The sequence below is a fragment of the Oncorhynchus nerka genome, linkage group LG1 (assembly GCF_034236695.1).
Source record: "Oncorhynchus nerka isolate Pitt River linkage group LG1, Oner_Uvic_2.0, whole genome shotgun sequence".
In the NCBI taxonomy this organism is placed as follows: Eukaryota; Metazoa; Chordata; class Actinopteri; order Salmoniformes; family Salmonidae; genus Oncorhynchus; species Oncorhynchus nerka.
Window position 1 is genome coordinate 34,488,516 of NC_088396.1, and position 24,625 is coordinate 34,513,140.

The 24,625-nt window shown below is 40.0% G+C and overlaps 2 protein-coding genes across 2 annotated transcripts in view; both read left to right on the forward strand.

Moving 5' to 3' along the window:
- The first annotated feature begins 6 nt into the window (after nucleotides 1-6).
- LOC135571762 (titin-like) lies at nucleotides 7-2,894 on the forward strand. Its single transcript, XM_065018419.1, has 3 exons — nucleotides 7-535; nucleotides 647-1,042; nucleotides 1,540-2,894. The coding sequence occupies exons 1-3, from the start codon at nucleotides 256-258 to the stop codon at nucleotides 1,839-1,841; spliced, it is 978 nt and encodes a 325-aa protein (XP_064874491.1). The 5' UTR covers nucleotides 7-255; the 3' UTR covers nucleotides 1,842-2,894.
- Nucleotides 2,895-17,406: 14,512 nt separating this feature from the next.
- The window catches only part of ttn.1 (titin, tandem duplicate 1), a 169,639-nt gene continuing 162,420 nt past the window's right edge, over nucleotides 17,407-24,625 (forward strand). The window contains exons 1-7 of the mRNA XM_065018424.1: nucleotides 17,407-17,600; nucleotides 20,192-20,295; nucleotides 20,545-20,748; nucleotides 20,840-21,127; nucleotides 21,464-21,561; nucleotides 21,925-22,151; nucleotides 22,398-22,680. Coding sequence (XP_064874496.1) covers nucleotides 20,205-20,295; nucleotides 20,545-20,748; nucleotides 20,840-21,127; nucleotides 21,464-21,561; nucleotides 21,925-22,151; nucleotides 22,398-22,680 — 1,191 coding nt within the window. The 5' untranslated portion in view covers nucleotides 17,407-17,600; nucleotides 20,192-20,204. The remainder of the gene's footprint in view (nucleotides 17,601-20,191; nucleotides 20,296-20,544; nucleotides 20,749-20,839; nucleotides 21,128-21,463; nucleotides 21,562-21,924; nucleotides 22,152-22,397; nucleotides 22,681-24,625) is intronic.

Sequence of the window (24,625 nt, forward strand, 5' to 3'; positions counted from 1 at the left end):
GCCAAGTCTCCAGAACCAAAAGGAGTGAGGTCACCTCCCCAAGTCAAGTCTCCTGAACCAAAAGGAGTGAAGTCACCTCCCCAAGTCAAGTCTCCTGAACCAAAAGGAGTGAAGTCACCTCCCCAAGTCAAGTCTCCTGAACCAATCACTTCACCTAAGAGAATCAAATCTCCACTAACTGTGAAATCCCCAACTCCTAAAGCTCCAAAGATTGTCCAACAACTCACAGCCGAAAACTCAAAAGACAAAGTGAGAATGTCCTGTGTATCTGAAAGCAGCGTGAGAGAAGTTGTGTGGTACAGGAATGGAGTGAAACTGACACAGAGCAGTCACTATGAGTTCCACATGTCTGTGGATGGGCATTGTTCCCTCATTATCAATGACCTCTCTGAGAAGGACCAGGGAGAATACTCTTGTGAGCTTATCTCAGAAGGAGGAGTCTCTGCTAAATCTTCATTCTCATTTGTCGGCCAAGTGTTCCAATCCATCTACACTAAAGTCACAGCTTATGTGCAGCAACACATGGCCATGAAAGGTAAGTTCTGCCATAAAAAGTATTTTGATTAAACTCAATTCTGTACAAATTCTATACACGTTTGTACATGCATGTTTCAAGTGGTTCCTTGTCTCTTTTCGTCTATTTCAGTGAAAACCAAACAAGTAACAATGAGTCAAAAAGAGGCATCTATGGCTATGGCTTCCCATACAAGTTCAGAACAGGTCGTTAAGAAAGAAATCCACGGAGGAGCTCAGATGATGATGATGGGGGAGAGTGCTGCTCTTAGTAGCATGCAGGAAAGCTTCTCTTCCCAATCAGCCCACATGGCTTCTTCTTCTATGCACCAGGAGACCTCTTTCAGCAGCTCCAGTATGTCTAGCATGGCTGCCATGGCTGCTGAAATGCAGATGGAAACCATGTCTCTATCTAGCATGTCTTCCATGACATCTTCCCATACCATGAGCTCCAGCAGTATGACCGAAATGATGAGTCACTCTCACCTGGAGGGGTCCTCCATGAGATCCATTGCACAGGGTATGCTAGGTGAGTATCTCATACATGCTTATGGCATACAAGTCTTACAATGCATTATAGCCGCATTATAGGGCATTATACCTTCAGGCTTTAAACAAGTAATGCTGCAAAGCTGCTACATACAGTTTTGGACTTGTAAATTAATGATATGTACCAATTGATTTTTGAAGAATATAACTAATAAATGCCTCATGAGCTTCATACCTCATCAGAATCCAAAATATAAAACTTGTTTTACTCCAATGTTTTTAAACAATGTAAGTGTAAGCAAACACTATATCACTATAAAATATCGTAAAAAATATAATTTTGATATCATGGATGGTCATTCCTTGCATCCATAGTCTATTAATTTGAGAGTGGTTAAATTTCTCCATCCCTCAGCTTTTTACCAAAACGGGGGAAAATTTGAATTGTTTCAACTTCGGATTGCCCCTTTAAGTAAAATATTAGCCATATTTGAAGTGGTGTAGTTGTCTAAGTATTTTTTTTGTTTTCTCTAAAAGGTGCAACAGGTGCACCAAGAATTGAAGCTCTCCCAGAGGATATAACCATTGAACTTGGGAAGGTCCTCACCGTAGCCTGTGCTTTCTCCGGAGAGCCCACACCTAACATCGAATGGTCCCGCAGTGGAAAAACCCTACCTGGTGAGAAGCATGGCGGTAGGTTCCATATCGAGACCTCAGAGGACCTCACTACACTCATCATCACCAGTGTGAAAGAGGAGGATGCTGGAGTGTACACCCTCAAACTGTACAATGACTTTGGATCTGACACTGCAACAGTAACTGTAAGCATTCGATCATAAAATTTAAAAAACAGTCCAAATATTTCTATCCTCCCCTTTCCCAACTTCAATGCTTTTTATTTATTCATTTAACAAAAAATAATCTTACTTGATAAAGACCTGGATTTATGTTATTGTAAATATGAACTATTTTTATACCAAACATGACATTAATTTATGCCAAACTAGACTAAAGTCTAAAGTTGTTATAAAATGTGCCATATTGGATAATTATGACTTAGGATTTTTGATCCATTTTTCTGTGACATGTACATAATGTATATAGCCGAATTTAACGGTTATGGAAAATGTATGAATTGTTATTTATGACAATATTAACTGAAACAAAAGGAACTAAATGTTTAACAGGAGAAAGTTTCACATGAAACGAATACCCTGTTAAACCTGAAACTAAACTCCGTGCCTCAACAAAAAGTTGAAGTCTTAAGATTTCCTCAACAGGTAGAGAGGTTCCCTGTTGAAGTTTATACTAAATCAGAGAGACGAGATGTTAGACACTGTATGTTATTACCTGCAGTGTTATTATCATACTCCTATGAATTGTAACATGATCATAAGACCCTGAGTGCTGTTTGCATAAACCCTCATGTAAGTAGCACAACTAGGCCTTGTGTTTAGACTGACTATGTCATAACCACCATTTTAATGACATGCTCAAGGTGCGAGCGGCCTGCACTTGAGCTGAAATGTTTTTTTTGGGTGCTCTGTTTCTGGCAAATGACTGCTTGATTGATTTTCTGAACAACATCAACCTGGCCATTAAAAATTGAAAGTCCATCAGGCACTTTTTTTGCAGAATCAGAGCCATCTCTTGGAGGTTTGCTTGAGTGCGTTACTTTTGTGTGTTAGCTTTAGAATTTCACCTTGTCAGGTGTTAGGGCAAACATCAAGCAAGTGTACCACAGCGACAACACCTGCTGTGTTAAAATTAAAAGAAAACCAAATGTATTAACTGTTCTGCCCTGCACTTTCGTTTGATTTAAATTAGAATTGTAGAATGAAATGCAACCTCCCCTTGATTTAATAAAGCATGATATCAGCACTAAAATGTTTTATGATTTGTGTTCTTTATTGGTATGCAAGCATGTATGAATGTATGTATGTATATGTATGTATGTATGTACACTATGTACTGTATGTATGTATATGTACACTGAACAAAAATATAAATACAACGTGCAACAATTTCAAATATTTTATCGAGGTAAAGTTCATATAAGGAAATCAGTCAATTGAAATAAGTTCATTAGGAAGACCTCCTCTTTCCATGGCAAAAACTAAACAGGTTAAATCTACTTCAATCAGTATAGATGAAGGGACGGCTTTGAGACTATTGAGACATGGATTGTGTATGTGTGCCATTCAGAGGGTGAATGGGCAGGACAAAAGCGAGTGCCACTTATTATTAGGAATGTGTTCTTAATGTTTTTTACACACACTACATGACCAAAAGTACGTGCACACCTGCTCATCAAACAGTTCATTCCAAAATCATGGACATTATTATGGAGGTGGTCCCCCTGTGCTGCTATAACAGCCTCCACTCTTCTGGGAAGGCTTTTCACTAGATGTTGAAACATTGCTTCCATTCAGCCACAAGAGCATTAGTGAGGTCGGGCATTGATGTTGGCCGATTAGGCTTGGTTCGCAGTCAGCGTTCCATTTCATCCCAAAGGTGTTTGATGGGGTTGAGGTCAGGGTTCTGTGCAGGTCAGTCAAGTTCTTCCACACCGATCTCGACAAACCATTTCTGTATGGACCTCGCTTTGTGCATGCTGAAACAGAAAAGGGTCTTCCCCAAACTGTTGCCACGAAGTTGGAAGCTCAGACTCATCTAGAATGTCATTGAATGCTGTAGCTTTAAGATTTCCCTTCACTGGAACTAATGGGCCTAGCCCGAACCATGAAAAATAGCCCCAGACCATTATTCCTCCTCCACTATAAGTTGTGCATTGGGGCTGTTAACATTCTCCTGGCATCCCCCAAACCAAGATTAGTCTGTTGGACTGCCAGATGGTGAAGCGTGATTCATCACTCCAGAGAACACGTTTCCACTACTCCAGAGTCCAATGGCACAGAGCTTTACACCACTCCAGCCAATGCTTGGCTTTGCAAAAGGTGATCTTAGGCTTGTATGCGGCTACTCGGCCATGGAAACCCATTTTATGAAGCTCCAGACGAACAATTAATGTGCTGACGTTGCTTCCAGAGGCAGTTTGAACTCGGTAGCGAGTGTTGCAACTGAGGACAGACGATTTTTAAGCACTACGCGCTTCAACACTTGGCAGTCCCGTTATGTGAACTTTTGTGGCCTACCACAATGTGGCTGAGCCACTTACAGTTGACCGGGGCAGCTCTAGCAGGGCAGAAATTTGACAAACTGACTTGCTGGAAAGGTGGCATCCTATGATGGTGCTCCATTTTCTACACCTGTCAGCAATGGGTGTGGCTGAAATAGTGGAATCAACTAATTTGAAGGGGTGTCCACATACTTTGTGTTTATATACACTACCGTTCAAAGGTTTGGGGTCAGGTAGACATGTCCATGCTTTTAAAAGTGAAGCAGAGTTCCCCTGTCCAGTGTCTGTGTTCTTTTGCCCATCTTAATCTTTTATTTTTATTGGCCAGTCTGAGATATGTATTTTTCTTTGCAACTCTGCCTAGAAGGCCAGCATCCCGGAGTCGCCTCTTCACTGTTGACGTTGAGACTGGGGTTTTGCGGGTACAATTTAATGGAGCTGCCAGTTGAGGACTTGTGAGGCATCTGTTTCTCAAACTAGACACTCTAATGTACTTGTCCTCTTGCTCAGTTGTGCGCTGGGGCCTCCCACTCCTCTTTCTATTCTGGTTAGTACCCGTTTGCGCTGTTCCGTGAAGGGAGTAGTACACAGCAATGTACCAGATCTTCAGTTTCTTGGCAATTTCTCACATGGAATAGCCTTCATTTCTCAGAACAAGAATAGACATGAGTTTCAGAAGAAAGTTATTTTGTTTCTGTCCATTTTGAGCCTGTAATTGAACCCACAAATGCTGATGCTCCAGATACTCAACTACAGTGCCTTGCAAAAGTATTCACCCCATTGGTATTTTTCCTATTTTGTTGCATTACAACCTGTAATTTAAATTGATTTTATTATGGATGTCATGTAATGGACATACACAAAATAGTCAAAATTGGTGAAGTGTAATGAAAAAAATACCTTGTAACAAATAATTCAAAAGAAATTCAAACGGAAAAGTGGTGCGTGCATATGCATTCACCCCCTTTGCTATGAAGCCCCTAAATAAGATGTGGTGCAACAAATTACCTTCAGAAGTCACATAATTACTTAAATAAAGTCCACCTGTGTGCAATCTAAGTGTCACATGATCTGTTCTGAAAGGCCACAGAGTCAGCAACACCACTAAGCAAGGGGCACCACCAAGCAAGCAGCACTATGAAGACCAAGGAGCTCTCCAAACAGGTCAGGGACAATGTTGTGGAGAAGTACAGATCAGGGTTGGGTTATAAAAAAAAAATCCAACATTTTGAATGTCCCACGGAGCAGCATTAAATCCATTATTAAAAAATGGAAAGGATATGGCACCACAGAAAACCTGCCAAGAGAGGGCCACGCACCAAAACTCATGGACCAGGCAAGGAGGGCATTAATCAGAGAGGCAACAAAAATACCAAAGATAACCCTGAAGAAGCTGCAAAGCTCCACAGCAGAGATTGGAGTATCTGTCCATAGGACCACTTTAAGCCGTACACTCCACAGAGCTGGGCTTTACAGAAGAGTGGCCAGAACATGTTTGGTGTTCGCCAAAAGGCACATGGGAGACTCACCAAACATATGGAAGAAGGTACTCTGGTCAGATGAGACTAAAATGTAGCTTTTTGGCCATCAAGGAAAACATTATGTCTGGCGCAAACCCAACACCTCTCATTACCCCGAGAACACCATCCCTGTGGGGATGTTTTTCATCGTCAGGGACTGGGAAATAGGTCAGAATTTAAGGAATGATGGATGGTGCTAAATACAGGGAAATTCTTGAGGGAAACCTGTTTCAGTCTTCCAGAGATTTGAGACTGGGACGGAGGTTCACCTTCCAGCAGAACAACAACCCTAAGCATACTGCTAAAGCAACACTTGAGTGGTTTAAGGGTAAACATTTAAATGTCTTGGAATGGCCTAGTCAAAGCCCTGACCTCAATCCAGTTGAGAATCTGTGGTACGGCTTAAAGATTGCTGTACACCAGCGGAACCCATCCAACTTGAAGGAGCTGGAGCAGTTTTGCCTTGAAAATTGACAACAATCCCTGTGGCTAGATGTGCCAAGCTTATAGAGACATACCCAAAGAGACTTGCAGCTGTAATTGATGGCTCTACAAAGTAGAAGGTGACTCTACGAAGTATTGACCTTGGAGGGTGAATAGTTATGCACGCTCAAGTTCTTCATTTTTGTATCTTATTTCTTGTTTGTTTCACAATAAAAAATATTTTGCATCTTCAAAGTGGTAGGCATGTTGTGTAAATCAAATGATACAAACCCCCAAGGGGGTGAATACTTTCGCAAGCCACTGTAGTCGAAAGAAGGCCCGTTTTATTGCCTCTTTAATCAGATCAACAGTTTTCAGCTGTGCTAACATAATTGAAAAAGGGTTTCTAATGATCAATCAGCCTTTAATAAAATGATAAACCTGGATTAGCTAACACAACGTGCCTTTGGAACACAGGAGTGATGGTTGCTGATAATGGGCCTCTGTACGCTTATGTAGATATTCCATTTAAGAAATCTGCCGTTTCCAGCTACAATAGTCAGTTACAACATTAACAATGTCTACACTGTATTTCTGATTAATTTAATGTTATTTTAACGGACAACAAATGTGATTTTCGTTTAAAAACAAGGACATTTCTAAGTGACCCCACATTTTTGAACGGTAGTGTATATATATATTTATATATATATAACACAATACCTCATTATGTAAAAAATAAAAAATAAACATATGTATAACCTATTACCTAATAGTGATTTTCGTTTAAAAACAAGGACATTTCTAAGTGACCCCACATTTTTGAACGGTAGTGTATATATATATAACACAATATCTCATCATGTAAAAAAAATAATTCAAACATATGTATAACCCATTACCTAATAGCCATGTAGAATGATGTAACTGATAACAAACGCAGTGCAAGGTATGTCTACTCAGCAATTCTAAATGAAGCCCTTTTGGATTCTGGCTGAACACACACACACACACAGATAGGTCCCGTATAGGCTGGACGAATGTAGCACAACGTAATATGAAGCTAAGCATGATTGCTGAAGAGAATACCTTCATGACGGTACAAAAATGATATATTCAAAGTCGACTCCACGCTTGATAAACTCCTATGCCAAGAAGAACATAAGAAGGACAAAAGTAGACACCTTCGTTGAGAGTCTTGTGGTTTCATTTGTTGTGGTAAGTGTGCACACATCCAGCAGATGGCATAAGTCTCAGACGATTCAGAGGCGAGGGAAAATAGCTTCAAATATTATGGCTGTTCCTAAAGTTTCCATCAACAGCATTTCACCCATATGGGTCTTCATCTTTGTTGTCAGCCTCTATTGACATTTTCCAGAACAATCTGGCTGAGGGCAGCCTCCTTGCAACACCTCTGAGGGAGTGTTTGATATCTCTGAAAGCCTTTCACCACCTAGAGGGGGTATTAATTGTAGCCTGTTATACCATTCAGCCACATGCTAAATCTCACAAATACCAAACAAAGAGAAGCATATCAAATTATTAGACAGGTCTACTGGAAATTGGAACATTACATGCTTTTATTTTCCATAATATGTTTTTATTATTTTCCATAAGTGAAGTATAAATGAAAAATTAAACTGCATTATTCTGAAACTATTGGAAAATGCTTCACAACTTCTCTACTAAAACTACAGTCATGGCTGAACGGCTATATTTCCGTTGTAGTTTTTGGACTGTGGGGCCACTGGGATTGCTAAAATTGTCCCAAGTCTGATGCTCCACCCCTCATCTGCAGCTTCCATATTTGTCCATGTATTTGTTTGCATAATGCTTACCTAAAATAGGGGGACATATTATGCATAAAACCCCTGTTATAAAAGGGGTGTTATGCTCTTTTTTACTCATTTGTTGAATGAATTCCAAATTAAATCAAGATGTGTACCATTCAATTGGATTTAGGTAAAAAATGTGGTTAATAAAAAAATACAATAATGCGCAGAGGGATGGGTATGTTTCTCCAGGAGATGGCACTTGTGCTTTCTTTTAGAATGAATCCCAACCCTGTGGTCCCAACCGTTACAGCAGGGTTCCCCAAATGGCGGCCCACGGGCTGAATGCTGCGCGCGGGTGGTTTTATTTGGGCCCCCAAGTTTTCCGAAAAAAATGAATCGCTTTTGGAAATCTGTTCCAAAGTATTCCCACACATAATAGAGAGATGTGATTGTATACAAATGATACCAATTAATAATTGATTGGATTTATATAGCACTTTTCTACTAACTGAGTTACTCAAAGCACTTTGCATAGTATGGGGAAACACCATTTTTGTGTCAGAAAGCTCATCACACATCAGCTATCTGGTGGAGAGGTGAGGAGTGATATATGCCAGATAGGAATGAGGGGGATGATTAGGTGGCCTTGATGGAAGGTGGCCAGGTTGGGATTTTGAATGACCACAGAGAGTCAGTAAACCAGTTAACGCCTCATCCAAAAGACGGCACCGGACGCAGGGCAATGTCCCCAAATGTAATCAAGGTTTGAAATGATTATGCTTCAGTCAAATATTAAATCTGTTTGGGCTTATTGCTGTCAATTTCCAGTCTAAAACACTTTTTATTATGTTTCAGCCACATGACCATCCGATCGAGAAAAATTGACCCGTGGCTGAATGTTGCTCTGTCATAGAGTGTGTATAGGAATGACACAAACCTTGTGAATAGGTGTCTGGACAAGTAATACACGACTGTCTCCCAGAAAGAGAAATACTGGACTATAAAAAAATGTGTTCAAACATCCTTGGCGCAGACAGTAAATAGCCTATTTAAAAATATATATATATTATATAAAATTATTGTTATACATCATTTGCAATTGTTATTTGTTCTTAATTTTGTTTGATATATTATATATTGTTATACAATATATTATAGTATATATATATATATGTCTAAATGTGTTATATATTGTTAAATACTGTCTAATACTGCTATACCATTTTATTTTATTGCAACTTAATTTAGGATGATTTCCATGCTCTGCTGCACTTTCATATTTCAAATAATCATCATGAAATATTTGAAATATAGTATTGCATTGAAGACATTTGTGAACACATTGCCACTTGCTCGGCTGTACAGTACTTTTACCAACACAACCAAATTAATATGCATTAGTAAACATGCTGCTGACATTCTAGCTGATCCAGCTGCTCCGGCCTTCAGCTGATGACTGGCACTATTTGGATAAGAATTGGCATCATAGGAAACGTGAAGCACAAACAATGAATAACCAGTAACTGACTTGTCCAGTGATCTGTGGTGTTAATAGTTGGGAAATCCCATATCTGTAGTGACCATGAAGGGACTATTTGGTAGTTGATACTACAGTATATAATTTAAGGTATCTGAAAATAATTTATTGGCTGTAAATAATTGTCTTTCTTAAATGGTGATTTTTTTGCCTCTTCACAGTTACCTCTCCCTTATTTGAAAGAGTGGCCAACCCGGCAGGTCAGGGGGGCCTTTCTGGCTTCAGCAGCTGCTTTGCATTTTTACACCATAAGCATAATGTGATGTCTTGGCAGTGAGGCACAAAAAGCATAAACCTGAAATGACCCACACCTCCATTTTGTCTTGGTCATTTCCACTTTCTATGTTTCGTTCCATGTATAGGATACTGTTCGTTGGTGTTTTCCTATCAAAAAAACTGCCCTGTCCTGTTAGTTTTCATTAGAACAAGTTGGTGTGAGAGTTTATAGCTCACCCTAACTTGGATTTAGCGACCTGCAGCTGTCCCCGGCTGACATGTGAGCCAGGCCAGTAGGACAGAAATGGCTTGCCTGTATAAATCACATCTCCATCCCCCTGTGTTCGTTGACCAAAATAACCCTCTTCAGTGTATCAGTGCCGGGGGCTGAGCGAGGCTGGGAGGGCCAGGGGACATGGAAACCCATGCCTGCTTTCTACAAATAGGACAAACTCAGTCAGGTCCTAGTTCCTCAAACCTCAACCAAAGATTTGGGACCTGGGGGCCTTTCAATACAAATGGGCTGAATCTGGAACCTTTTGCTCTTGTTTACAAACATTTGTATATAGGCCCATTTCGCCAAAATCCATGTGGATAGAATGCAAACAAGTTTTCTCTTTTGGTAAAAATAAATATATCCAATGACAGCTAAGATACTGCCATAGTGAGTTCCGATACTGCTGTAGTTACAAGCTAAAATAAATACATTGTGCGTACAAACGCTACAAATAATGTTTGCAATATTCTCATATTTGGCTGTTTTTATTCATACCATCCTGTAATGTTTGATCGAAATGTTGTTTAAAAATAAACCCAGAAATTGTGAGGTGATGGATGGTATAAATATATTAGATTAAAGTATGTACTTCATTATTCCTATAAATGCATGGTAGAAAGAACGGGTGGTTGAGAACAACTCACACGGCCAGTGATGAAAACTGTTTCTAAATGACAGACACTCTGGCAAAATTATTTTGACAAGATACACCAAGATTATGTAAGCTTCCTGTATTACTTTTGTAAAGTGAGTTTCATTTCCCCTTCCTGCCTATGCCCATCCAAGCAGTCAAGTCAAGTGAGACAAATGTAGCTTATTGTATTTTGACAGCGTCTCATGCGTGGGAAGATAACGTGACTGACTGCGAAAACAAGCTCTTCAAAGAAACTGTTTGCAGTAAGAATACAGACTGGATGAAAGCCTTACTTTGCAACAAGAACAGTACATGATTCGTGAGTCCACTCTATGAGTCCACTCCTGGCAGTGTGGTGCCAGCACAACAACCTCTCCCTCAACGTGTTGAAGATAAATGAGCTGATCGTGGACTACAGGAAAAGGAGGGCCAGGCACGCACTCATTAGCATCGACAGGACAGCAGGTCGAGAGCTTCCTTGGTGTCCACATCACGCATCAACTATCATGGTCTTAACACACCAAGACAGTCATGAAGAGGGCACTACAATGCCTATTCCCCTTCAGGAGACTGAAAAGATCTAGCATGGGTCCTCAGAGCTTCAAAAAGTTATACAGCTGCACCATCGAGAGCAACCTGACTGGTTGCATCACCGCCTGGTATGGCAACTGCTCGGCCTCCGACCACAAGGCACTACAGAGGGTAGTGTGTACAACCCAGAACATCCCTGGGGCCAAACTTCCTGCCATCCAGGACCTCTATACCAGGCGGTGTCAGAGGAAGACTCTAAAAATGATCAAAGACTCCAGCCACCCTAGTCGTAGATTGTTCTCGCTGCTACCGCATGGAAAGTGGTACCGAACCACCAAGTCTAGGTCCAACATGTAACATGTACATATTACCTCAATTACCTCGACTAACTTGTACCCCCACACAGTGACTCGGTACCGGTACCCCGTGTATATAGCCTCGTTATTGTTATTTTGTTGTGTTACGTTTTTTTAAACTTTAGTTTATTTAGTAAATATATTCTTAATTCCTATTTTTCTTAAAACTTAATTGTTGTTTAAGGGCTTGTAAGTAAGCATTTCACAGTGAGGTCTACACCTGTTATATTCAACGCATGTGACAAATACAATTGGATTTGATTTCAGCCTTATTTACGATACACATTTGCTAACAACTAACATAGCAAACTAACAAGTTACTCAACTAGCTAGCTAAACACATGTTAAACATTAGCCATGATATAGCCCCCCACAAATACATTAGCATCAGACATGATTCATTCATAAGACATTTGCTTTTATACGCTATACCTTCACAGCAACTATAGCTAGTTATGAGCATATTTTGTAGTCTCAGTGTACAGTTGAAGTTTACATACACCTTAGCCAAATACATTTTAAATCAGTTTTTCACAATTCCTAACATTTAAGTAACAATTCCCTGTCTTAGGTCAGTTAGGATCACCACTTAATTTTAAAAATATGAAATGTTAGAATAATAGTAGAGAAAATTATTTATTTCTTCACATTCCCAGTGGGTCAGAAGATTACATACACTCAATTAGTATTTAGTAGCATTGCCTTTAAATTGCTTAACTTGGGTCAAATGTTTTGGGTAGCCTTCCACAAGCTTCCACAAAAAATTGGGTGAATTTTGGCCAATTTCATCCTTACAGAGCTGGTGTAACTGAGTCAGGTTTGTAGGCCTCCTTGCTCACACATGCTTTTTCAGTTCTGCCCACAAATTTTCTATAGGATTGAGGTCAGGGCTTTGTGATGGCCACTCCAATACCTTGACTTTGTTGTCCTTAAGCCATTTTGCCACAACTTTGGAAGTATGCCTGGGGTCATTGTCCATTTGGAAGACCCATTTGCGACCAAGCTTTAACTTCAGGAAACTGATGTCTTGAGATGTTGCTTCAATATATCCACATACTTTTCCGTCCTCATGATGCCATCTATTTTTTGAAGTACACCAGTCCCTTCTACAGCAAAGCACCCCCACAACATGATGCTGCCACCCCTGTGCTTCACGGTTGGGATGTGTTCTTCGGCTTGCAAGCCTCCCCCTTTTTCCTCCAAACATAACAATTGTCATTATGGCCAAACAGGACAATCATTGTCCCCATGTGCAGTTGCAAAACATAGACTGGCTTTTTTTATGGCGGTGTTGGAGCAGTGGCTTCTTCCTTGCTGAGCGGCCTTTCAGGTTATGTCAATATAGGACTCGTTTTACTGTGGATAGATAATTTTGTACCTGTTTCCTACAGCATCATCACAATGTCCTTTGCTGTTGTTCTGGGATCGATTTGCACTTTTTGCACCATTGTACGTTAATTGCTTGGAGACAGAACGTGTCTCCTTCCTGAGCGGTATGATGGCTGCGTGGTCCCATTGTGTTTATACTTGCGTACTATTGTTTGTACAGATGAACGTGGTACCTTCAGGCATTTGGAAATTTCTCCCAAGGATGAACCAGACCTGTGAAAGTCTTGGCTGATTTATTTTGATTTTCCCATGATGTCAAGCAAAGAGGCACTGGGTTTGAAGATAGGCCTTGAAATACATCCACAGGTACTCCTCCAATTGACTCAAATTATGTCAATTAGCCTATCAGAAGCTTCTAAAGCCATAACAACATTTTCTGTAATTTTCCATGCTGTTTAAAGGCACAGTCAACATAGTGTATGTAAACGTCTGACCCACTGTAGTTGTGATACAGTGAATTATATGTGAAATAATCTGTCTGTGAACAATTGTTGGAACTATAGTTTGTTCACAAGAAATTTGTGGAGTGGTTGAAAAACAAGTTTTAATGACTCCAGCCTAAGTGTATGTAAACTTCCAACTTCAACTGTATATCGGTTTTATGAAAAGAATATTGCAATTGTATGAATGTTCACTTTTCTGTTCACTTCCACGGCTCTGTGAAGTCCTTACAACTGCTTTCTGATTTTCCATTAGGCCAGGTGTAAATGTTCTGGGAGCCTTTACCTACCTTACCTGTCTGAATTCAGTGGGAAGTCCATCAACCATTGTTGGTCCATTTGTAGGAAATTCAGTTTGCTGAGTTGAAAGCTTGTGAGAAGTTTGTTAAGAGGGTTTTGTGCATGGAGGATCAGTCATGTAGCTTTTTTACATTATAGTGTAGAATAATATTACTATATGCTTTTTCATATCTTTCAAACGATATCAATAGCATATCACATGATCTATATTGGTCCCCTCCACTAGCATATAGCCACTTTTCCATTTACCACTATATCGCTGGACATCCCCTTCCTGTGCCCTGCACCCACACATATCTTGGCTTTTATTGACAGTGCTTTTTAGAGTATGCCTTTTCATATGGTTTTACAATCCCAGGTCAGTTGTGGCAGGGATGAACTGTGTCACAGTGGGGCAATTTACTATATCTACAGAGTTGATTCTGCCTTTACATTACTTAGTAACATCTTAATAATCTGGGATCTTGAAGGGTCTTGGAATAGTTTAGCAGCGATTGTTCAACCACCTGCAACATGGGAAACCTACATTAGCTAGCTACAGTGCCTTTCAAAAGTTTTCACCCACCTTGGTGTTTTTCCTATTTTGTTTCAATACAACCTGTCTTTTAAATGGGTTTTATTTGTATTTCATGTAATGGACATGACTGGTGTCAAATTGGTGAATTGAAATGAAAAAGAAAAAAAAAATTCAACAACAAAAAAAAGTGAAAATGTAGTGCGTATATATATATATATACACCCCCTTCGCTATGAAGCCCCTAAATAATATCTGGTGCAACAAATTACCTTCAGAAGTCACATAATTACTTAAATAAAGTCCACCTGTGTGCAATCTAAGTGTCACATGATCTGTCACATGATCTCAGTATATATACACCTGTTCTGAAAGGCCTCAGAGTCGGCAACACCACTAGGGCACCATTAAAACTATTATTAAAAAATGGAAAGAATATGGCACCACAAGAAACCTGCCAAGAGAGGGCTTCCCACCAAAACTAATGGACTAGGCAAGGAGGACATTAATCAGAGAGGCAACAAAGAGACCAAAGAAAACCCTGAAGGTGCTGCAAAGCTCCCCTGCGGAGATTGGAGTATCTGTCCATAGGACCACTTTAAGCCGTACACTCCACAGAGCTGGGCTTTTTAGAAGAGTGGCCAGAAAAAAAGCCATTGCTTAAAGAAGAAAATAAGCAAACACATTTGGTGTTTGCCAAAAGGCATGTGGGAGACTCCCCAAACATATGGAAGAAGGTACTCTGGTCAGATGAGTCTAAAATTGAGCTTTTTGGCCAATGAACACCTCTCATCAGCCCGAGAACACCATCCAGGGACTGGGAAATTGGTCTGAATTGAAGGAATGATGGATGGCACTAAATACAGGGAAATTCTTGAGGGAAACCTGTTTCAGTCTTCCAGAGATTCGAGACTGGAATGGAGGTTCACCTTCTAGCAGGACAATGACCCTAAGCATACTGCTAAAACAACACTAGAGTGGTTTAAGGGGAAACATTTAAATGTCTTGGAATGAGGTAGTCAAAGCTCAGACCTCAATCCAGTTGAGAATCTGTGGTATGACTTAAAGATTGCTGTACACCAGCGGAACCCATCCAACTTGAAGGAACTTGAGCAGTTTTGCCATGAAGAATGGGCAAAAATCCCAGTGACTAGATGTGCCAAGCTTATAGAAACATACCCCAAGAGACATGCAGCTGTAATTGCTGCAAAAGGTGGCTCTGCAAAGTATTGACTTTGTGGGGGTGAATAGTTATGTACGCTCAAGTTTTCTGTGTTTTTTGTTGTCTTATTTCTTGTTTGTTTCACAATAAAAAATATTTTGCATCTTCAAAGTGGTAGGTATGTTGTGTAAATCAAATGATACAAACACCCCAAAAATCTATTTTCATTCCAGGTTGTAAGGCAATAAAATAGGAAAAATGCCAAGGGGGGTGAGTACTTACGCAAGTCACTGTATCTATAAAAATCAGCTACTGAATATCCCTAATATCTAGGACCCAAATATAATGCTGTATAATTATTATAACAGAGTTGGTTGTGTTGCCAATTTAGTGCAACTTTGTCACTAGGTCTAGGGGTTTGTCAGACCACCCTAGTGACTTTTTCTATGAAAGTAACAAATTCAGCGACAAATTCAGTTACTGTACTTTTTACAATTGCCCCTGGGTTTTCCCTTCGAGTTTTGATAGGCCTAAATATAGAATTTATTTTCAGTCAGCCGAGATGAGAGTGAAAGAGAGCAGCTGCCTGACTAGGACCAGACCAGACTGTAAGAGCAGCCAACAGTGCTCTGTGCTTCTGAGCGAAAACATGAGGGGAGGGGGAAAAAGGTCACTGATCACAAGCAATGGCAATTTAATTTTGTGACATCATGAATACAGTATACAATATACAGTATCAAATATTGTAAACCATATCCCAAAATAAACTAATTATAAACATAACAAAGCATTAGGCTATACAACCTTTTCAGGTGTTTCCCATAATCCGCAAAATGGCGACGTCCTAATTGCAAAAAGTACCAAAACATTTTGTTCTTCTTTTAATAGTGTAGCCAAGGTGGGGCATTGAACATAACTTGTGGTTACTGAAGATACCATGGCATCTTACAGCAAGTGTATGGCTGTTAACCCTGTTCTGAACAAATACTCAACCTGGCCATACCATCATGGCAAGCTTATTGTTCCAAGCTTCAAAAGCTCATTCACCCCTCACTTCTCCATTGCATTAGCACCCAGATTATTGAATGTTCTCTATCAATTTGCTAGTCAAATAAACAATAAAAAAGTTTTCAAGTACATGGTTGGGTTTAACACCAAGTTAATTCAGGAATTGTCCATTTTTTTCCAATAGGATGCTTTCAATTTACAGTATATTGTGAATGATCCCATATATGAGTCATTTTACAGTCATTTCTCAATATACAAACATTTCTAAAAGAAATAGGATGTCCAGATGTATACGTGATGTAATATGCTTGATTCAGAGGGGTTGGGTTAAATGTGGAAGACATATTTCAGTTGAATGCATTCAGTTATACAACTGACTAGGTATCCCCCTTTCCTTTCCTTGTTGGTTACAATCCTTTTAGTTGTTACATTTTCAATAAATTATTTTGACAAAAATATTTCAGAGCTAGATATGAACATGATTGGCATACTAAACCGGTCAAGGCATTTAACGTTTCCCAGAAGAAGGATGTTGAACATCTTCAAGCAATGTTGTTACCAAAGCAGGTTACAAAACCTAGAGTTATCTAACACTCAAGTCTTACTAACTAACTTGGCACTAATTATCAACACATATAACCTGCACTAAGTCTACTGTACATGTTGGTACAGTACACCGACATATTGCCAACAGTTTATATTTTAATTTGTTTAAATCTATGGGATGTAACTAGCATGGTGACTAATAGTGTAAATATTGCATTTGTTCCTCTTGTAAAGGGGTTCGTCTTTAGTTTGAGTGACAGGGACAGCCACTCTCTCCTTTTGGTCACCAGCTATTTAATGAGTCAGAGTTACTTATTTTTTGTACATTAATTACAATGTTCGTTTCTGAAGTGTTAAGTTGATTTAAGTTAACTCCATATTAATTATCACCTTTTATGAAAGAGTAAATATTAGTACCCAAACAAAGAGCAATGAAACGCTGATCTCCCACCAGTGTGGAGTGAGTGACAGGTGTGAGCTTGCATAAATGGCTCCTTTTCCCATGATGCCTCTGACAGGGTGGCCAATGGGGAGTGGCAGTGAAGTGATGATGCTGTTTTGTCCCCAAGTATATAAAGTTAAACAACCATATTGGTACTTCTGAGCAGTTGGAGCATTCCCAGCCTTGCCTCAGGTGTAGGGATTTGCAAGGAGAAAAACAGAACTACACAGCTAAGAAACTGTGTGGTTTTGTTTTTGGGTGGTTACTTTGGAGGCTCAACCGTTCTCACCTTGGATTTTCTGGAAACATTTCTGGATAAAGAGATAGCTGCTGAGGCTATAGCCATCTGGGCACTGTCCCATCTGTTCAAGGCACCCTTGTGGATACAAGTAAGTCATTTTTACTTGGTAATCAATGATGCAACATTTCTTATTTCCTTTATTGTTGTTTACATTGTTTGTTGCTAAACAATAGTTTTAGCAAGAATGGTTTCACAGTATAAACATTGTTATATTTGATTGTAAATACTTATAATACTTTGTCACTTACTGTTAATTGAATATCTTTACATTAAAAACGCTGTTGCTGATAACTGCTGTTTTGGATCCCTCAAGGTTACATTATGGTGCATTTGGATTGGTGCTATGATTCAGAAAGCCAAGAATAGCCCCTGATAGCATTAGAGTGGTGTCCCAGCTGCGGAGCAATGTCTTTTTAAGGGAATCAGCAGCAGGGCTATCAGTTGCACCTCCAGTTATGTGCCACATGGTGACTGTCAATCAAGCAAGCGGGGGACAGATTATTTTTGGAGACTGCCATATCTGTCGCTCAGATTCCTATCTTGAAATATCTGAAGTTAATTCAGTTTTGTACAGGTTTTTATTGAATGCTAACGTCTGATGACATTTGACATGATGGTCCAAGTTTTTTGATGTATTGGAAAAACATGTATTTATGGTGGTCATAAACCCCCTAAAACAGGGGATTTGAGCAGGCCCTCCCATAGGAATTCATAGGAGTCAAATAGTTTTGCATTATCACTTGGATTATCCTACGTTTAAATCCATGACATTATGATACTCTCAAAGCAATTCTTATAGCCTATTGTGTAAATGTAAAATAAGGAAGATATTTGTTTTTGGATAATGTTTTGATATAGGTAAAGTTCCTCCCCAGTGACAGAGTTGATTGAGATTTTGACTGACAGGGAGAGTCTGGTAGTGCCACTTCAGTTATAGCAAGGCCATGGTATCGAAGTGAGTTTACAGAAGGGCTGCCTGTGATAGAAGAAATATATTGCCCTCAATTTGATGTTTAAAGAGATATTCTGTTGGAGTATTTGATTCATTTTGTTGATGTAGTATACGGATGCAATGTCATGATCAGAAATGTGTCAGATTAATGTGGACAGGGACATTTGTGTGCACCTGGCCTTTGTCATTTGCTTGACATAAAACATACATTTTTCTCCAGTATGTTTTAATCCCAGGCTGATAATAGCCTATCCATTGACATTCAATTGGGATCATTTATTAGTATATTGATGTTGACATTTCACTGTTGCATGGAAGTAGGCCTACACAGGTGTCTCAGAGACGGTTTCTAAAGAGGAATATTACATTTCCATATTGGGATATCTGACTGCTTCTGAATAAGAGCTGATGGAGAAAGTTGTTGAGCCAGGGCAGATTTGAATTTGAGTAACTTATAAAACATACAGACTGAATTTACTAAACGTTTTGTGAATTGTGACTATGGTGAAGTAAATTGGTTTAAATGTTATAAAATGTAGCCTATGTTCTCTGTGCTATTGTAGAATAACATGGTTACATCCTAATTTATTGTCGAACAACATAGGCCTACATAGGGAGGTTTAGGTCACTAGATTCCCGACAAATAATAGTATTTTGTTATTATAATGAAAAAATGAATGTGACAACTGAACTTTGGTCTAATTGGTTAAGTTGGATATTGATATCTTGTAAATTGTATAATGTAGGCAGAAACGTGGTACTTGTAATGCAAGCCCAGGCCTGATTCTTCTAGAATGTAGGACTGGTGCCTGTGAATGTCATGAAATAAGCCTAGCTATTTACGTCCAATCTTGCTCATATGGTTACATGCATGGTAATGCATTTCTGAACCTGCCCATTGCAATTCTGAACTTTTTATGATCTATTTGAAACATTCTAGTGAAATATAAGACTTCATGGATTGCAGACTTGTGTTAGTGAGAGCTCTATAATATAGGTTAACTTCCAATTGTTTGGTATGTTAATTTAATAATCAACGCAAAAAGTAGGCATACATTTCTCTTGGCCATTTCTGTTGTGTAATTACATAGATTTTTACGTTTAGAGTGGCACTGTAAATTGCCTGTAGGCCTAAGCATTGTAGGCCACATGTTAACTGCCATTGAGTTCTGCTGATTGTCAGCCTCCAGTTGTTATTGTCTTGTCTTTGGGCTGACACTACTGTGTCCCAGGGTTTGGCCAGGGTTTGGCCAGGGTTTGGCCAGGGTTTGGCCAGGGTTTGGCCCTAACATGCAGACCCCATGGAGCCTCTGATTTCCGGAACTGACAGACAGACAAGCTGCTTTGGGCCAGGTGGAGAGAGCATTTCTGACGAGTCCCTCAGCCTCATTTCTCTGCTGCTAAAAATATCCTGTTGCGCTGCTCTCAGATTGTTTCGGACCCTTCATTAAGTAAAACCATTTCACTCATCTAGATATCAAATGGGTATTGTTGTGAGGCCAAAGTATAGACTGCAGATTAAAATGTGCTGTTAAGCTAAATCGGGCACTAATACACCTCAGTATTTTCTAAATTGTTGATTATTGTGTCGGCCTAATAATATAAATATATAATATGTCCCTGTTAAATAGCCTAAATGATATAAATAAACATGTAATCCTATTGGATGTAGGCTATTTTGAATTAGTAGTTTAACTCTGTGATTTCATGTTGTGTCTTTCTTCCAGGGTGCCGTCCACAATGTCAACACAGGCGCCAACATTTACACAGCCGCTGCAGAGCGTTGTGGCACTAGAGGGTAGTGCCGCAACGTTCGAGGCGCAAGTTAGTGGTAAGACATCTTTTTTTTGTTCTTGTCACGAAGTTCCAGTTGTCTGCAATTCTATTCACATCACACATGTTGACCTATCCACCGACCTTGTTTCTAGAACTTTAGCTACCAATTGATAATCTGAGTCTATTGTTAATTGATTCAAGCAAGCAACATGCATCTTAACACACGTCAGATATTCTAGATGAATACATATTAACATTTGTCAACAGTATCATTAATAAAACAAATGACAAACTTTACCTCCAGGTAATCCAGTTCCCGAGGTGAGCTGGTTCCGTGATGGCCAGGTTCTTTCCGCTGCCGCTCTGCCCGGCGCACAGATCTCGTTCAGCGATGGCCGCGCTGTTCTGATGATCCCTGCTGTGACAGCCGCGCACAGTGGAAGATTTTCTGTGAGAGCCACCAATGGTGCTGGACAAGCCACTAGCACCGCTGAACTTCTTGTTACAGGTGACACTTTGTATTTATTTGACCTGAGACCTGTTTTAATTGGTGGTTCAGTTATTGTGTGACTCTAACTAACACAAACGTTCTCTTACAGTGGAGACCGCACCACCCAACTTTATTCAGAGACTTCAGAGTATGACCGTGAGACAAGGAAGCCAAGTGAGACTGGATGTTCGTGTTGCAGGAATCCCTACACCTGTGGTAAAGTTCTACAGAGAGGGAGCTGAGATACAGAGCTCTGCTGACTTTCAGATTGTTCAAGAAGGAGACCTTTACAGTTTGTTGATTGCCGAAGCCTTCCCAGAGGATTCTGGAACTTACTCTGTAAATGCTTCAAACAGCAGTGGACGGGCTACCTCCACTGCTGAACTACTGGTTCAAGGTGAGACTGCATTACTCCTTTTCCTTGAATCATTAATGATGGGAAACAGGAATCATGTGGGTAGATGAGCAGAGAATGAGCCAAAGCTTACTCATATTGGTATTTATGGTTAGAACTAAAATACATTAGTAAAAAACATTTAAGAAAACATGTAAACTAATGTAATTTATTATTTCTGTATTTTGAATTCATGCAGTATCAATAGATTAAATGCTTATATATATATATATATATATATATATATATATATATATATATATAGTTATATAGTTATATATATATATAGATGTCAAGTATTTATGTTAATTCTACATATAATTATTTTCCAATGTCCAGGTGAAGAGGTAGCAGTCCCTGCTAAGAAGACAAAGACTATTATGTCAACATCTTCTCAGATGACGTCTTCTCAGTCCCGCCAGACCAGAGAGACCAGAGTAAGATTCTACTGTCGTCTTAGTCCAAAGTCATATATAAGCTTAAATAAAAATTGAACAGTGAGAAAAACTACATTCTCCATTGAAAATACATCATTTCAATCAGTTTCGCCATTGAAAAGACATAATTTCAATCAGTTTCTCCATTGAAAAGACATAATTTCAATCAGTTTCTCCATTGAAAAGACATCATTTCAATCAGTTTCGCCATTGAAAAGACATAATTTCAATCAGTTTCGCCATTGAAATGACATATTTTCAACCAGTGTTGCTCACTGGGAAGTATACCTTTAACAATAGAAAATGCTATAAAAGATATGAAACCTTGCTTACTCCAACTAATGTTCTTCTCTTTCATTTCAGAGAGTGGAGTCACATTTCCAGTCCAGCTCTATGATGGAAATGCGCGTTGAAGGTGGTGTAGTGACCCAGACATTGGCACACAAGACCCCACCACGTGTGCCTCCAAAGCCAACCTCAACCTCCAAGTCCCCAACACCACCATCTCTTGCAGCCAGGGTTGCAGGCGGACGTCATCAGTCACCATCACCTGTGAGACATGTCAAGGCGCCCACTCCGGCCCCTGTCAGGTAAGACATTTGATCTTCATCCTATTGGAAAACACAGGGCTGTTTTCCTGGACTCAGATTAAATCTACTACTGATTTACAAAAAGCATGCTCAATGGGGATTCTCCGTTCAAAGATCTTTGTAGTCCTGGACTAGGCTTAGTCTAGGTCTGGGAAACCGACTCACATTGCTATTGTAGTAGACTTCAAACTCTTACATTTGTGTCTATTCTGAAATAACTTCTGTGTGCCTGTTTTCCATTTTCAGGTCTGCCTCTCCCACTTCTGCCTCAAGACTGTCTGTGTCACCAATCAGACCAGTCAAATCCCCACTGACCACACGCAAACAAGTATCCCATAGTCCAGATGTGCCTCCACCATGGAAGCAGGGAGAGGGATTTGTGGCGGAGTCCAGCTACAGCATGACCACTGCCTCTAGTGCCAGTCATGTCCAGTCTTCTGCCACCCATGCTCACATGGAGCAGCACTGGGAGGGCTCTTATGGATTGAAAACGACTGGTGCCGCTGTATCTGGTGTCGCTGTGAGAGAGGTAAGGAGATCACCATCTGGGCCGCCCCACTCTATGGGAGTGGATCCATCTAGTGGTCTACTGCAGGGTTTCCAAACTCCCTCCTGCCCCTCCAGCTTGATGATTAGTTGACTATTTGAATCAAATGATTTGTGTCGTGCTAGGGCAAAAAACAAAATGTGCACGGGGGGAGAAAAGAGCCTCAATAGATGTGAATATGGCAAGTTGAATGGTTACACACAATAGAATGTTTCAATGAGCAAATAACTACACGGATATGTTGACTTTTTGTCATCAGTGTGATGTTTTCCTTGTTCAATGTTATTACCGTGATCCATAACAGGAGGTTTCAATAGGAGCAAATTACTACACAGATATTACTGAGAGTCATACATGTGATACGTTTTCCTTGTTCAATTTTCTTATATGATGTTCATGCATTTGATTGCTTCCTAAACACACTAACAAATGGAAGCACCAGCATCATGATACGGATGATAAAGTGATTGCTGTAGTTGCCGTGGTAGCAGCGGTGGACCAGTCTGTAGATGGATCCTGCACACAGACACGCTCTGCTGCTGTGTTTATTGCACCAATACAGGAGCAGGTAGTTTAGAAATAAAACACTCTCCCCTCCATATCTACCAGAGGAGGCTGGTGGAAGGAGCTACAGCAGTACAGACTCGTTGTAATGCTGGAGTGGAACAGTCAAACATGTGGTTTCCATATGATTAATGTGTTTGATACCGTTCCATCCATACCATTCCAGCCATTACAATAAGCCTGTCCTCCTAAAGCTCCAGCCTCCTCTGATATCCACCTAGTCAAGGTTTCCCCTTCATATTTTGAGAGTCCCTACTGACTTTCCCCATCAATCTCATACTGCATAAAAAAAATTGCAACTCTTTGCAATTTTCTACCTTCTGTCCTTGCACAACTCCTTGTCCATATCAATCCCAGATATGCACATTTCCCCCACGCAATATGAATGCTGACGAGGAAACAAACCGTTTCAACCTTTCATTGCTGTTTGGCAACATTTAGCTTACACCAGACATCGTGAAAATAACAACAGCAACCAAGGCAATAGTGGTGGCAGCAGTTGTCAAAATGGCTAGTGAAGCAGAGGGAGAAACTGTCAGCACTGAGATCCAACATGGAGATAATGTGGGAAGCTTCACTGCTTCAAGTGTGATGGTGACTACTGAGGAGCAGGTGGCTGAGGTGTAATGGTGACTACTGAGGAGCAGGTAGCTGAGGTGTGATGATGACTACTGAGGAGCAGGTGGCTGAGGTGTAATGGTGACTACTGAGGAGCAGGTAGCTGAGGTGTGATGGTGACTACTGAGGAGCAGGTAGCTGAGGTGTGATGATGACTACTCAGGAGCAGGTAGCTGAGGTGTGATGGTGACTACTGAGGAGCAGGTAGCTGAGGTGTGATGGTGACTACTGAGGAGCAAGTAGCTGAGGTGTGATGATGACTACTGAGGAGCAGGTAGCTGAGGTGTGATGATGACTACTGAGGAGCAGGTAGCTGAGGTGTGATGTTGACTACTGAGGAGCAGGTAGCTGAGGTGTGATGATGACTACTGAGGAGCAGGTAGCTGAGGTGTGATGATGACTACTGAGGAGCAGGTAGCTGAGGTGTGATGATGACACACCAGTAATCACTCCCCATTTCCGCCTTTGTTTTTATTCATTACACAAAATTATCAACAACTTACATCTCTACCTCAAACATGTCTAACAAAACAAAACACAGGTATAAACAAGAAAATACTAAATACATACAATATATATATATATATATATATATATATATATATATATATATATAAATAAATAACATAAATATAAATATTTCTTCCATTTTACTCTCTCACTTTCCCCATTTCTTTTGTCACATCCCTTTCTGTTTATAGTAATTATGTGACTAACCCACTTCATAATATTGCTGTGAATGCAC